The 12,792-nt window shown below is 40.4% G+C and overlaps 1 protein-coding gene across 1 annotated transcript; it reads right to left on the bottom strand.

Moving 5' to 3' along the window:
• Positions 1–3,774: 3,774 nt before the first annotated feature.
• LOC126379669 (uncharacterized) lies at positions 3,775–11,033 on the bottom strand. Its single transcript, XM_050028485.1, has 6 exons — positions 10,931–11,033; positions 9,514–9,618; positions 8,354–8,603; positions 7,206–7,341; positions 5,390–5,539; positions 3,775–5,014 (listed from the first exon to the last, which is right to left on the bottom strand). Exons 1-6 carry the CDS (start codon positions 11,031–11,033, stop codon positions 3,842–3,844), a joined length of 1,917 nt encoding a protein of 638 aa, XP_049884442.1. The 3' UTR covers positions 3,775–3,841.
• Between the last annotated feature and the right edge of the window lie 1,759 nt (positions 11,034–12,792).

Genomic DNA, 12,792 nt, shown 5'->3' with positions numbered 1-12,792 from the left:
TTATTTTTTACTTTATTTAACATTTAGTTACGTAACGACCTGTTAAAATAAATATACTGTGACGGCATATTTATTATTTATTCGATAATATTCACTAAAATGTACAAAAGTATTGATTACAGCTGAACGCGTTTTAAATAAATAGAAAGTCGACGCAGATAAAGACGGCTGATGGGGGCTTCTTTCACCCAAAGATTGCTTGGAAGAAATTGCCGTTTAGCAAAAGCACCGCCTATTGTAGGTACTTCTTTTGTCCTGTCTGTAATTGATATTTTGCTTTTTTGTTTGTGAGATAACTTTTGTATTTTATAATTTTATGAGTCGGGGATAGCGACCGGCAGTGGAGCAGCGTGTGGGAATAGGTGGAGTATGCTCCATACACCCACCAGTTGATTGAGGAGAGGTTTGCGTCCAGCAGTGGTGGCTCTGTATGTGTTTTTTTTTTGGGCATAAGGCAAGTCGGAAACCACTGCCCTATTTTTCCCTAAAAAGTAACATGGAGAATGCTACACCGACAAGAGCGTGGCTCTGAAGCTAGTGATGATGATGTGTTTTTTATGGATAGCTATTTTTTTCACTTGACTTGACTTGTAGATTTGCCAGAAATGGTATTAACTACTTGGCCGGACATATGGGGAGCGCTGAGGTCTCTCACCTAGATAAAAAAATATTAAAAAGTACTTAAAGAAAGCACTTAAAAAAAAACTTGTCGCTCTTTGACTACTTATTGGAAATAACTATCACTTAAGTTAATCTACTCGAACTTATTTTAATATTACGATTGGAAACTTTGACACTGAGGGCACGAGTGTTATAACAGTGTGAACACCAAATACTCTTCTGGGAACGCATATCAAATAAACAGTAAATATTTTGGCTCGTGTATGAAAAGTATGAAACCGCACAGTTACGTATTCAGGCGGATGGGATCCATAGATATATGAATGCATTTTTGTTTTTATGACACTTACAAAGGGAGAAGATACGCCACCCAAATAGCGGCACTGAAATACCGCCACCGAAATGTGCCACCGAAATGAGGCCACCGAAATGTCGCCGCCGAAATGTGTTTCTCAAACTCCATAGCCACTTTACCTGCAATGTACCTCTATGTAATAGGCTGCAATTGTATCTTTACTTCTCGTAAGATACTGCATAGAAAAGTATTTTTTTTTGATAAATACCCGATCATACTAAGGTTTTTAGCTTTCTTGTCCAATCTTCAGGTTAGGTAAGAGGACAATGATGTATGTGTGTATGTATGTATGAAACAATGCAACGTACTGGAGGATAGTATCGGCGTCCGAAGGATGTAATATACGATCCCGACGACCCGATTACTCCAGCCATAGAGACAGCCAATCAGCTCGCGACTCCAAACACTTCAGGACCTCGATACCGACCCCGCCGGCGTGGTCGACGACTTCCCTCATTCAGCGCTTATCGCTATCGACCCACTAGGGTTGATTAATTTTTCAAATATTTTTCCTCTACGACGACGCCCTGAGCCGAGGTTCGCGCCCACCTGGGCACCCTCAGGCCTGTTGTCTTAAACGTTGTACCGGGTGAGAGCCTTCAGCGCTCCCCATTTGTCCGGCCAAGGAGTTAATGCCATCTGCGGCAAATCTACAATAAGTCAGGTCAAAAAAAAGAAAAACTATTTGCTCATACTTACTTGTATGGCGCGGGTCTCGTGCTCACTTGTCCCTTCCAACATCATTCTTCTATGTCGTGGGTCATTCACACCCCTAATTACGGCCTCTGTGGTCCAGTGGTTGAGCGTTGGACTCACAATCCGGAGGCCCCGGGTTCGAATCCCGGTGGGGACATATATCACAAAATTCACTTTGTGATCCCTAGTTTGGTTAGGACATTACAGGCTGATCACCTGATTGTCCGAAAGTAAGATGATCCGTGCTTCGGAAGGCACGTTAAGCCGTTGGTCCCGGTTACTACTTACTGATGTGAGTAAGTAGTCGTTACATGAGCCATGTCAGGGGCCTTTGGCGGCTCAATAGTAACCCTGACACCAGGGTTGATGAGGCTGGTATTCCACCTCACAACCCACACGATAAGAAGAAGAAGACCCTGATTACGTCTCTGGTACGCCGTTACAATAACACATTGGACATTTTAAACAATGAATGAATCACTATAATACACTTTTGAATGTGAGACAAGTATTTTATTATTAATAGACATCCTCCAGTACGTTTTTTTTTGACGTGACTTATTGTAGATTTGCCGCAGGTGGCATTAACTACTTGGCCGGACAAATGGGGAGCGCTGAAGGCTCTCGCCCGGTACAACGTTTTAAGACAACAGGCCTGAGGGTGCCCAGTTGGGCGCGAACCTCGGCTCAGGGCGTCATCTGAGAGGAAAAATTCGAAAGAATTAATCGACCCTAGTGGGTCGATAGCGATAAGCCCTGATTGAGGGAAGTCGGTTGAGGAGCTCGGTGGCGCAGCTGTAAACGCGCTCGGTCTGCGATTGTTGAAGTTAAGCAACTTTCGCAAAGGCCGGTCATAGGATGGGTGACCACAAAAAAAAAGTTTTCATATCGGGCTCCTCCGTGCTTCGGAAGGCACGTTAAGCCGTTGGTCCCGGCTGCATTAGCAGTCGTTAATAACCATCAATCCGCGCTGGGCCCGCGTGATGGTATAAGGCCCGATCTCCCTATCCATCCATAGGGAAGGCCCGTGCCCCAGCAGTGGGGACGTTAAGAATAAGAATAAGAATAAAATAAATTTATTGCCAGTAACAATGGGCTGATGATGATGAGGGAAGTCGTCGACCACGCCGGCGGGGTTGGTATCGGGGTCTTGAAGTGTTTGGTGTCGCGAGCTGATTGGCTGCCTCTATGGCTAGAGTAATCGGGTCGTCGGGATCGTATATTACATCCTTCGGACGCCGATACTATCCTCCAGTACGTTGCATTGTTTCATACATACATACACACATACATCATCATCCCTTTAGCATTATCCCGTTTCTCACAGGGTCCGCTTACCTAACCTGAAGATTTGACAGGTCCGGTTTTTTACAGAAGCGACTGCCTGTCTGACCTTCCTACCCGCGAAAACCAGCCCAATACAGGTTAAGTCACATACCTCCGAAAATGCATTTCTCGGGAATGTGGGTTTCCTCACGATGTTTTCCTTCACCACTATAATCGTTTATGATCCAAACGTGAATTCGAAAACAAATTCGACAATCATTGGTTTAGGCCTGTGCTGGATTCGAACCTGCGACCTCAAAGTGAGAGGCAGGCGTTCTACCAACTGGGCTACCACGGCTATTATGTTCATACACACATATACATCATTATATACAGTGTGATGAAAACAGTAATTACTCCCGAAAAAATTACCAAACAAATTCATTTTTGCGGCGGCCATTTTCTTATTTATTTTCCCATTCATTTGCCCAAAGGACTTGATTCCAGGCCATCATCATCATCACTAATTTAAGAGCCACGTTCTTGGCGGTGTAGCATTCTTCCAACTCTCCATGCTACTTTTTTAGGGAAAAATAGGGCAGTGGTTTCTCTCTTGTCTTCCCGCAGTACTCTGTCTGACGCAAGTGGGATGGCGCCCAGAGTAGTCTATTTCAAAGCCGTACTAACCAAGCCAGGCCAGGCCATAACCTTTATAAAAAATAAACCTTATTATTTTTTTTTTATTTATTCAAAGTAACAATAAACATTTTACAATCAAGACGGTGTCTCATAAACCTATCGACAGGTTTTTCTGTACACCGCAACTCATCGTCTGTTTTTACATTTTGTAGGTAGATGCAATATAGATATGGTGGTGCATCATCATCACCATCATTCATGAGATCATCTCCGTGTTCCTTTTTTCTTTTTACATTTTACTCTTTTCCTACACACACAATATGGCTTGTCTGCTTTGTTTACAACACAATACGCTGTTGGATCATACGAAGTAATTCTTTCTATTTCCGATGCAATTTTGAAGTCATCTCCTGACTTTTCTATCACGGCCTCGAACGCCACGTCATCTGGTTTCAGTAACAATGCTGTTACATAAAACGTTCTACCCTGATGCTTGTATGAATGGATCCTAAGGACAGAGTTTAGCCTCACCTTTGAGCATCTCGTGCAGTTTGCAGTCTTCACAGACATAGCTTTTGTGTGTAGAAAGGAAAGCATTAAGTCGACGGTTTTATTCCCTGCTGGATCGTTTCTTGCGTCAATCATATTGTGGCACGCACACCATTTCTCGTCCATACCAGTATCTGAACAAGTCCGATTCTCAGGTATCTCATTGAATAAAGAATTCTTGCATTCCGGACACGAGTTTGGCAGCTTTATTATGTCCAGAAGAGTCTCGTGCAAGTCGTAGGGAGTCGTCAAACGATATTGATTCGTCGTTAAGTTCAGAAACTGTTCCCAATGTTGGTCTTGGAAGTCAGGAGGAGTCCAGATGAACAACATTGGCAACCTATCCTGGTAATACGCGTCCTTGTGCAATCGCATTTCCCCGTACCCTATCCCGTGATCGCTGAAGAAGAAAATAAACGTGTTGTTATAAGATCCAGAGCGGCGGATCCTTCTGAAGATCCTGGTTAGTTTCTCATCTATCAGTCCTGGTATTGATCCGTCGTCGTGGGTGTAAGTCATTGACCAGAAAAATCCGAAAAAGTTGTCGTTCCTGTATGCTTCGACGAAGTCTCCCATGTAGTTGAACATGTGACGAGCTCCTGGCCTGCTTTGAACGCAGAGGATATTGCCAGAATAATACTCTCCTGTGTGGTAGAAGTATTTGGTGTAGTGGTCCGTAGGTGGCTTGGAATATCTGTTACTGTTGCTGTTAATGACGTGCGCGTGAGCACAGTCAGCTACAAAAGCCGTCACATACCCTGCCTCCTTATACTTCGTCCATATCATGGAGTCCTGGCATTTTTCCACGTTGTGACTGTACTGCTGGAGTGAAGACTGCGGTATTCCCGACAGCAACGCCATCAAGTTGCGAAATGATTTGTCGTGGACCTGGAATAATAGGCGTTTATGATAATGATGATGACAATGATAATTCATTATGCCGGTAATGATGATTATATTGATGGTATTTCTGATGATAATGATGACAATAATTATTATTACAATTGACAATGATAATAAATAAAGATGATGATAATGACCCGGTACAACGTTTAAGACAACAGGCCTGAGGGTGCCCAGTTGGGCGCGAACCTCGGCTCAGGGCGTCGTCTGAGAGGGAAAATATTTGAAAGAATCAATCGACTCCAAAGCGGTAAGCGCTGGCTGGGTCGAAAGCGGTAAGCACTGATTGCGCTGTATCGAGGTCCTGAAGTGTTTGGTGTCGCGAGCTGATTGGCTGCGTCTATGGCCATGTATGCATACCTTGTTATATCCGTGGTAGTCCAGCCAGTCCTCTTCAGCCAGCAGCTCCACAGTTTTAGGGAGACTGTAGTATGCCCTGGCGCGCGACATCGTGTCTAACCCAAACACAAGAACATTCCATTTCTGTTCCACCGTTTTAGGTCTCTCCACCTGGATAGAGACGAATAGTGTTCAAATACATAGGTATGGGTGTAAGTGACACCGTAACGAATACTGAAGGGATGATTCTAAGTTGATATCAAGTGAAAGATGACCATTTCATGAAATAATCAATTCTAAGATCTAGTGTTATAGTGTTGGTGTTAGTGACACACTAACACTATTATGACAGATATATATATTTAACTCTAAACCCTAAAATATAATTTTAAAATATATATATATTTCTTTTGTTAGTGCACACACACACTCTGTATACATCCATCCACACTTTCTTGGGAATATATTATAGATATATGTATATATACGAAAGTATCTTTGGATATAAGTAGATGTAGGGGACGACCCAAGAAAGTGTATATGGATGTATATGTCACCGTAAAATTGTAAATAACGTTAGATTATAATCTATCGATTTGAATCTCGTCATATTAATAATTATGAATCGTATCATATTGCTTACAATTTAACGTATTATTTTTCGGTAGATTATAATTTATCGAAGTGAAACCGTCAAATTGTGATACGAAACGCACCTCGCGTGCTATACCATAGAGTTACAAAACTATTAGAGTGAGCATAATGTTAATTTGGGATTCTCTTAAAATGCATAAATGTTTTTGTCATAATTTTAATTATCATAATCCTTTTTGCATAACGTTTTTTAGCATAATAGTTTTACTTTCCCATAATAACATCTAGGAATACTGGTTTGTTAGGTATAACTTATTTTTGGGATTAATAAATAGATATCCATAATTGTTTTTTAGAATAATAGTGTTTTGTCATAATTTTTACAAGGCATAACAGTAGGTTAGGGTGCGGCGGGGGTGGCCCTTGGGCCACCCCTATGCCGCCAGCATGTTTATCTTACATACGAAAAGTATACCTACTGAATGATACGTTTCAGATTTTTTAATTTTGATACATTTTTTCTTACCATGTGATGTCAGAATTATTGATTACTTACTAAATAATTAATAAATACGTACTTGATTTCACAATCTTGAAGAGCATTTATTTTATTTGACTGACACCTGTGTTTTATTCCTAACTCTATGGACACAGAACGGTCTACTGTAAGGCCGACCAATCAGGGACAGCCGTCGGACAGTTGACAATTTGACAATTGTAAGATTGTGATTTAACAGTTTTACTTCGATAGATTATAATCTGACGAATAATAATACGTTAAATTGTAAACAGTAAGTATATTACGTTTCACAATTTTTCGACAGTTCACAATCTCGCGAGATAGATTATAATCTAACGATATTTACAATTTTACGGTGACATATATACAGAGGGGGATATTTCAGACCATGATCCTAAGTTGATATCAAGTGAAATTTCCTGTCGGAAAATTAATAAAAATTTGAGACATTTTTAAAATTATTTTCAGTTCCATACTTTTGCGAAGGAAAATTCCACGTGATATTAACTCAGAATCGTGGTATGAATCATTCCTCAGAGTTTTCTTTACGATGTCACTTACACTCTGTATATGTATATATTTACACATTTATATCTATAAATCAATTTTGATAAATTACTTATACTGTATACTAGAAGCGGCGGCTACAGCAAGTGATAACACCCTGTATATAGATCAAATTGATAACCTCCTTCTTTTTCGAGGTCGGTTAAAAGGTCTCACCTTTTTGAATATTAAATATGAATCTTCGTAAGTGAAAATCGTTTTGCCGTTCAATTGTTGGATGCAGTTTACTACCAAAGCTTCAGTTTCTAAAGTTACAATATCTCCATCCGCAAATACTTTACACTGTGTAAAACTGTAACAAAAAAAAATTGTCCTGATTCCTGCAGACACCTAATTTTATTTTAAGTTATACCTGTCATTTTCTTATCCGCCGAAAAGGAAAGGGACTGACGAATGACAGCTTTTAATTTTCAAATGAACGAGTGAATGAATGAAAACCCCTGGCGGATAAAATAGGCATTTCGCTGATATTCAACCCATTTGATGTGTGCTGTCAACTTAATTCTATCGGGATATTGGCCAATATAACATTTTAGGAGGGTTTTTCGAATAAATAAATTTTATGCCTGTCCCTTTCCTTTTTGGGGGATAAGAAAATGACAGGTATAACTTAAAATAAAATTAGACGGTGTGTGCTAGGATGAGCATCAATACTTAATACTTAAATTAATTCATTTCGAAATTCAAATTCAAAAATATCTTTATTTAGTAGGTAACATAGTTACACTTTGATCAGCTTTGATCCACATTTTTTACATAACGAACGTCTCATCCGCCTAAAACTACTGCAGCTTCTCACAACCTGTATAGCCGGGGAAAAGAAAAACCTCGGCACAAGGGCCTAGACGTTCATAAATTAAAAAATATAAGTAACCGCCTCCTTTCACCAGCTCCATCCATCCTTCCATTACCTTTTTGTATTTTATGTGTTATCGCAAATAAATTTTGATTTCTTTGTTTTGAAGAACTGCCTCCGTGGTCAAGTGGTTAGAGCGTTAGGCTCACGATCTGGTCCGGGTTCTATTCCCGAAATCACTTTGTGAGACTGGTATGGACTTTACAGGCTTGAATCACCTGATTGTCTGAAAAAATAAGTTGATTCCGTGCTTCGGAGGGCACGTTAATCCGTGGGTTCTAGCTATGAGCCGTAAAAATACCTCAACCAACCCGCAGTGGAGCAGCGTGGTGGAGTATCCTCCATACCCCCTCCGGTTGATTGAGGGGAGGCCTGTGCCCAGCAGTGGGACGTATATAGGCTATTTATGTTTATGTTATGTTGTTTTGTAGAAAAGGTTGCTACTTACGTGATATCATCGTCTTCTCTCCCTCTTGCAGTAGACCTGGAGGCAAATTTGTAACAGCAAGAGAATTCACCCGTCTTCTTCTTGCGCGCTATACGAAACTTAATGTTATTCTCATGTACTTTTTCAACAAACACAATACGGTTTTGGCATCTCTTTTTCGCATTTACAGCGTCTATGAACATCAAGGACTTTGTGAAGTCTGGTATAGTACAACCTGACGTGTTCAGCAGTAGACCAAAATCAGAATCACCTGGAAATTTGAAATAACTTTATACGTGAGTCCCACAAATCCCCTGGTAGTTGCGGCTTCCGAATACATCCCGCTTAGGGACGGTATTGAAAAGTATCGGCGTCTGAAGGACGTAATATACGATCCCGACGACCCGATTACTCTATAGAGGCAGCCAATCAGCTCGCGACACCAAACACTTCAGGACCCCGATACCGACACCGCCGGCGTAATCGACGATTTCCCTCAATCAGCGCTTATCGCTATCGACCCACTAGGGTTGATTAATTCTTTCAAATATTTTTCCTCTAAGACGACGCCCTGAGCCGAGGTTCGCGCCCAACTGGGCACCCTCAGGCCTGTTGTCTTAAACGTTGTACCGGGTGAGAGCGTTCAGCGCTCCCCATTTGTCCGGCCAAGTTAGTTAATGCCATCTGCGGCAAATCTACAATAAGTCACATCAAAAAAAAACTAGGTGAATATGCGCAGTAGTGGCAACCCTAGGGCGCGAACGGTGCGACCGCACCTTTTAGAATTAAAGTATAGAATTGAAAATAATTTAAAAAATTAAAAAACAAAAACATGATTTTGCTACAGGAAAATTCCACTTGATATCAACTCAGAATCATGGTCTGAATCATCCCCTCAGTATTCGTTACGTTATAATAGATAAGTACTTTACTAACTTTCACTTGTTACTACGGAAGAGCGTTGGCTCATAACACAGGCTCTTATGCTTAAGGCTATACAAGTTGTGAGAAGTTGCAGTAGTTTTAGGCGGATGACACGTTCAGTATGTGAAAATTGACCATTCAAAGTGTACCTAACTATGTTACCTACTGAATAAAGATATTTTTGAATTTGAATTTGAATAAAAGGAGTCATCAACCCTATCTTAGAAACACTCTTGTAAAGTTTTTTTTTTTTTCACCTGGTGTGTAAGGCTTTATCAAGGTTTTGACCGTGTCTCGTATTGTTGGCCCCCAAACAGCCTTTTGGCCATTGCGTCCATTCTTCTCATGCCAAGCCAGGATACCTGAAAATAAATACATCATCATCCCCCCAGCATTATCCCGATTTTCACAGGGTCCGCTTCCCTAGCCTGAAGATTTGACAGGTCCGGTTTTTTACAGAAGCGACTGCCAGTCTGACCTTCCAACCCAAAGGGAGAACCAGCCCTATACAGGTTAGGTCACATACCTCCTAAAAGCAATTCTCGGGTATGTGGATACGCAAAATTTAAGATCCAAACATAAATTCGAAAAACGATTTCGAAACTCATAGGACATTTTATCACGTTTTTCTATGACGTCACATTGTGCTTTTTCATACAAATTCCATAGTAACTTCGTGTTTTGACGTTTAGTAAGCTCTGCCAACCATTGCCCAATGGCTTAAATTAGCTTCCAAACGTTTTTTCGATTCTGCTCCGCACCACCCGAATCCCCTGGTAGTTGCGGCTTCCGAATACATCCCGCTTAGGGACGGTACTCAAAAGTATCGGCGTCCAAAGGACGTAATATACGATCCCGACGACCCGATTACTCTAGCCATAGAGGCAGCCAATCAGCTCGCGACACCAAACACTTCAGGACCCCGATACCGACCCCGCCGGCGTGGTCGACGATTTCCCTCATTCAGCGCTTATCGCTATCGACCCCCTAGGGTCGATTAATTTTTTCAAATATTTTTCCTCTCAGACGACGCCCTGAGCCGAGGTTCGCGCCCAACTGGGCACCCTCAGGCCTGTTGTCTTAAACGTTATACCGGGTGAGAGCCTTCAGCGCTCCCCATTTGTCCGGCCAAGTAGTTAATGCCATCTGCGGCAAATCTACAATAAGTCACGTCAAAAAAAAAAGACGTTTAGTAAAAAGTAACTGATTTGACTAGTTCTAAACTAGCGCGTATTTCATCCATCACTTTTTGGCGGGAACGGAAACGGGACGGTTGCTTTCTTCATTGAATAATCTAAATAATTAATACAAAGTGGTGTTTTGTGGTTAATGATCGCATTAAGTTAGTCGGAAAACATTCGCGATAGTGTTATTATATCGGAATATTCAATAAACAAAGTGTACTTACCTATCTATTTTCGCTTAGTGCCAACAAGCCGCTTTATAATTCGAAAGTTTATGCGGACTTTTGAGTTAATTCGTTTGGGGTTCGGAGTAGGAGTCTGTTTCGAGGGTGGGGCTTAGGTTTCATCATCATCATCTTTCATCATTTCATCAATCATCAAGAAAAAAAATACGTAAGACATGGCTGTATGGGCATAGTTCCCTTTCCCTTACCCTTCGGGGAAAACAAATACAAAAAAAAAATCATGAATCACGGGTTGGTTACCTTACCTGCTTTTTCAGCTCGAGTTTCTTTAACAACGGAGGTACACTTCTGTCTTCCGCAAAATATGTTAAATAAAATCATAATTGCAACGGGCCACAGTTTCTTCATTGTTAGAATTGTTGAATTTTCCTCCTGAAAATATTTTTGTATGTATTCATTGACATTCATTCGTTCGTATTCATTCGTTGTTTGGTTGATTGAGGGCAGGCCTGCGCCCAGCAGTGGGACGTATATAGGCTGTTTATGGTAAATCTTCCTTGTAAACAGTCTCTTTTTTAATGTGACCAGGTTTTCCCAATTTCCAGACTTTCTTAGGTAACACGTTCAGTACCTAAAACATTAGTTGGCACTGTACAGATTTTCCTTCCTTTCAAATTTCATGAATAACAGACATGCATCTTTTATCTTTGTTTTTTGGTAAAAATAATGACCCTTTTTATTACACCCAACCACAATAAAATTACTTACATCTTCCACCCATTATTATTTTGATCAAAATAAAGACAAGCAATAAGTATATGTAGCAACATAAGTCTGTACTTACATAATGTGATTTAAATATCAAGCAACAATTCTTTTTATATATGCTTCTGCCATTACATTGTATTTTGGAATAATTATGTACTTACCCATGTAATGAGGAAATAGGTAATTGGTGCTAATTCCTGTAAACACCATCTAATTTTATTTTTTAAGTTACATCTGTCATTTTCTTATCCGCGGAAAAGGAAAGGGACGGGTAATCGAGAAGCATAAAATTTATGGAACACATGTCAATTTTAAGCACAAATCTAAAACAACCGTCTTAAAATTTTACATTGGCCAATAACCCGACAGAATTATGTTGACAGCACACGTCAGACGATTTGCATACCAGCGAGATACCTTTTTGATTCGCCCGGGTTATTCATTCATTTACTCATTCTTCCTAAAATTAAGAGCTGTCAATCATCCGTCCCTTTCCTTTTCGGCGGCTAAGAAAATGACAGGTATAATTTAAAGTAAAATTAGGAGGAGTCTGCAAGAATCGGGGCCAATGTAACATGTAATTTACATGTGTAGTTTGATGAACACATTCTCGTAATAATATATTTCTTTAACAAGAAATTTTTTTGTAAAACAGGGCTTGTAAGTTTTGATAAATAGGGGACTGGACTCAGGATCTAGCCAACTAAGGCCCAAAATAGGAAGCGACACTGGTCGCTTGCCTAAAATGATACCTAATACACCACAAGAAGTGCTTATTATCCAAAGGTGATAGATTGCGCGCAAAAGGGGGATAAAAAACATAAAAAATATATGAAAATAGAATTGACTGTTCACTTACACATCACTTACACAAATGAACTAAGTAAATAATGCTGACACAAATACATTTATAACGCCTCGAGACATTAATAAATATATAAAGCATATTTTATTCCACGGAATCTTCATTATATTATCATTTAAAGGGCTGAAGGAATGCCTTTTTAGAGTTCTGTAGTGAACATAAAAACCCATAGGTATAAATTCGCCATAAGATTAGAAAGAGAGAGCCCTGGAGGAAATGCCTACCTACATTATAAGCATATAAGTACCTTTATGTTTTCAAACTAAATATTAATATGTGTATATTTTGATGTTGTAACAGCCTCCGTGGTTTAGTAGTTAGAGCGTTAGGCTTACGATCTGGAGGACCGGGTTCGATTCCCGATGGGAACATTGTCGAAATCACTTTATGAGACTGTCCTTTGTTTGGTAAGGACTTTTCAGGCTTGAATCACCTGATTGTCCGAAAAAGTAAGATGATTACGTGCTTCGGAGGGCACGTTAAGCCGTTGGTCCCGGCTATTAGCCGTAAAAACACCTCCACCAACCCGCAGTG

The sequence above is a fragment of the Pectinophora gossypiella genome, chromosome 29 (assembly GCF_024362695.1).
Source record: "Pectinophora gossypiella chromosome 29, ilPecGoss1.1, whole genome shotgun sequence".
NCBI classification, from domain to species: domain Eukaryota; kingdom Metazoa; phylum Arthropoda; class Insecta; order Lepidoptera; family Gelechiidae; genus Pectinophora; species Pectinophora gossypiella.
Note: the sequence above shows the minus strand (reverse complement) of the source record. Positions and strands in the feature narration are given on the sequence as shown.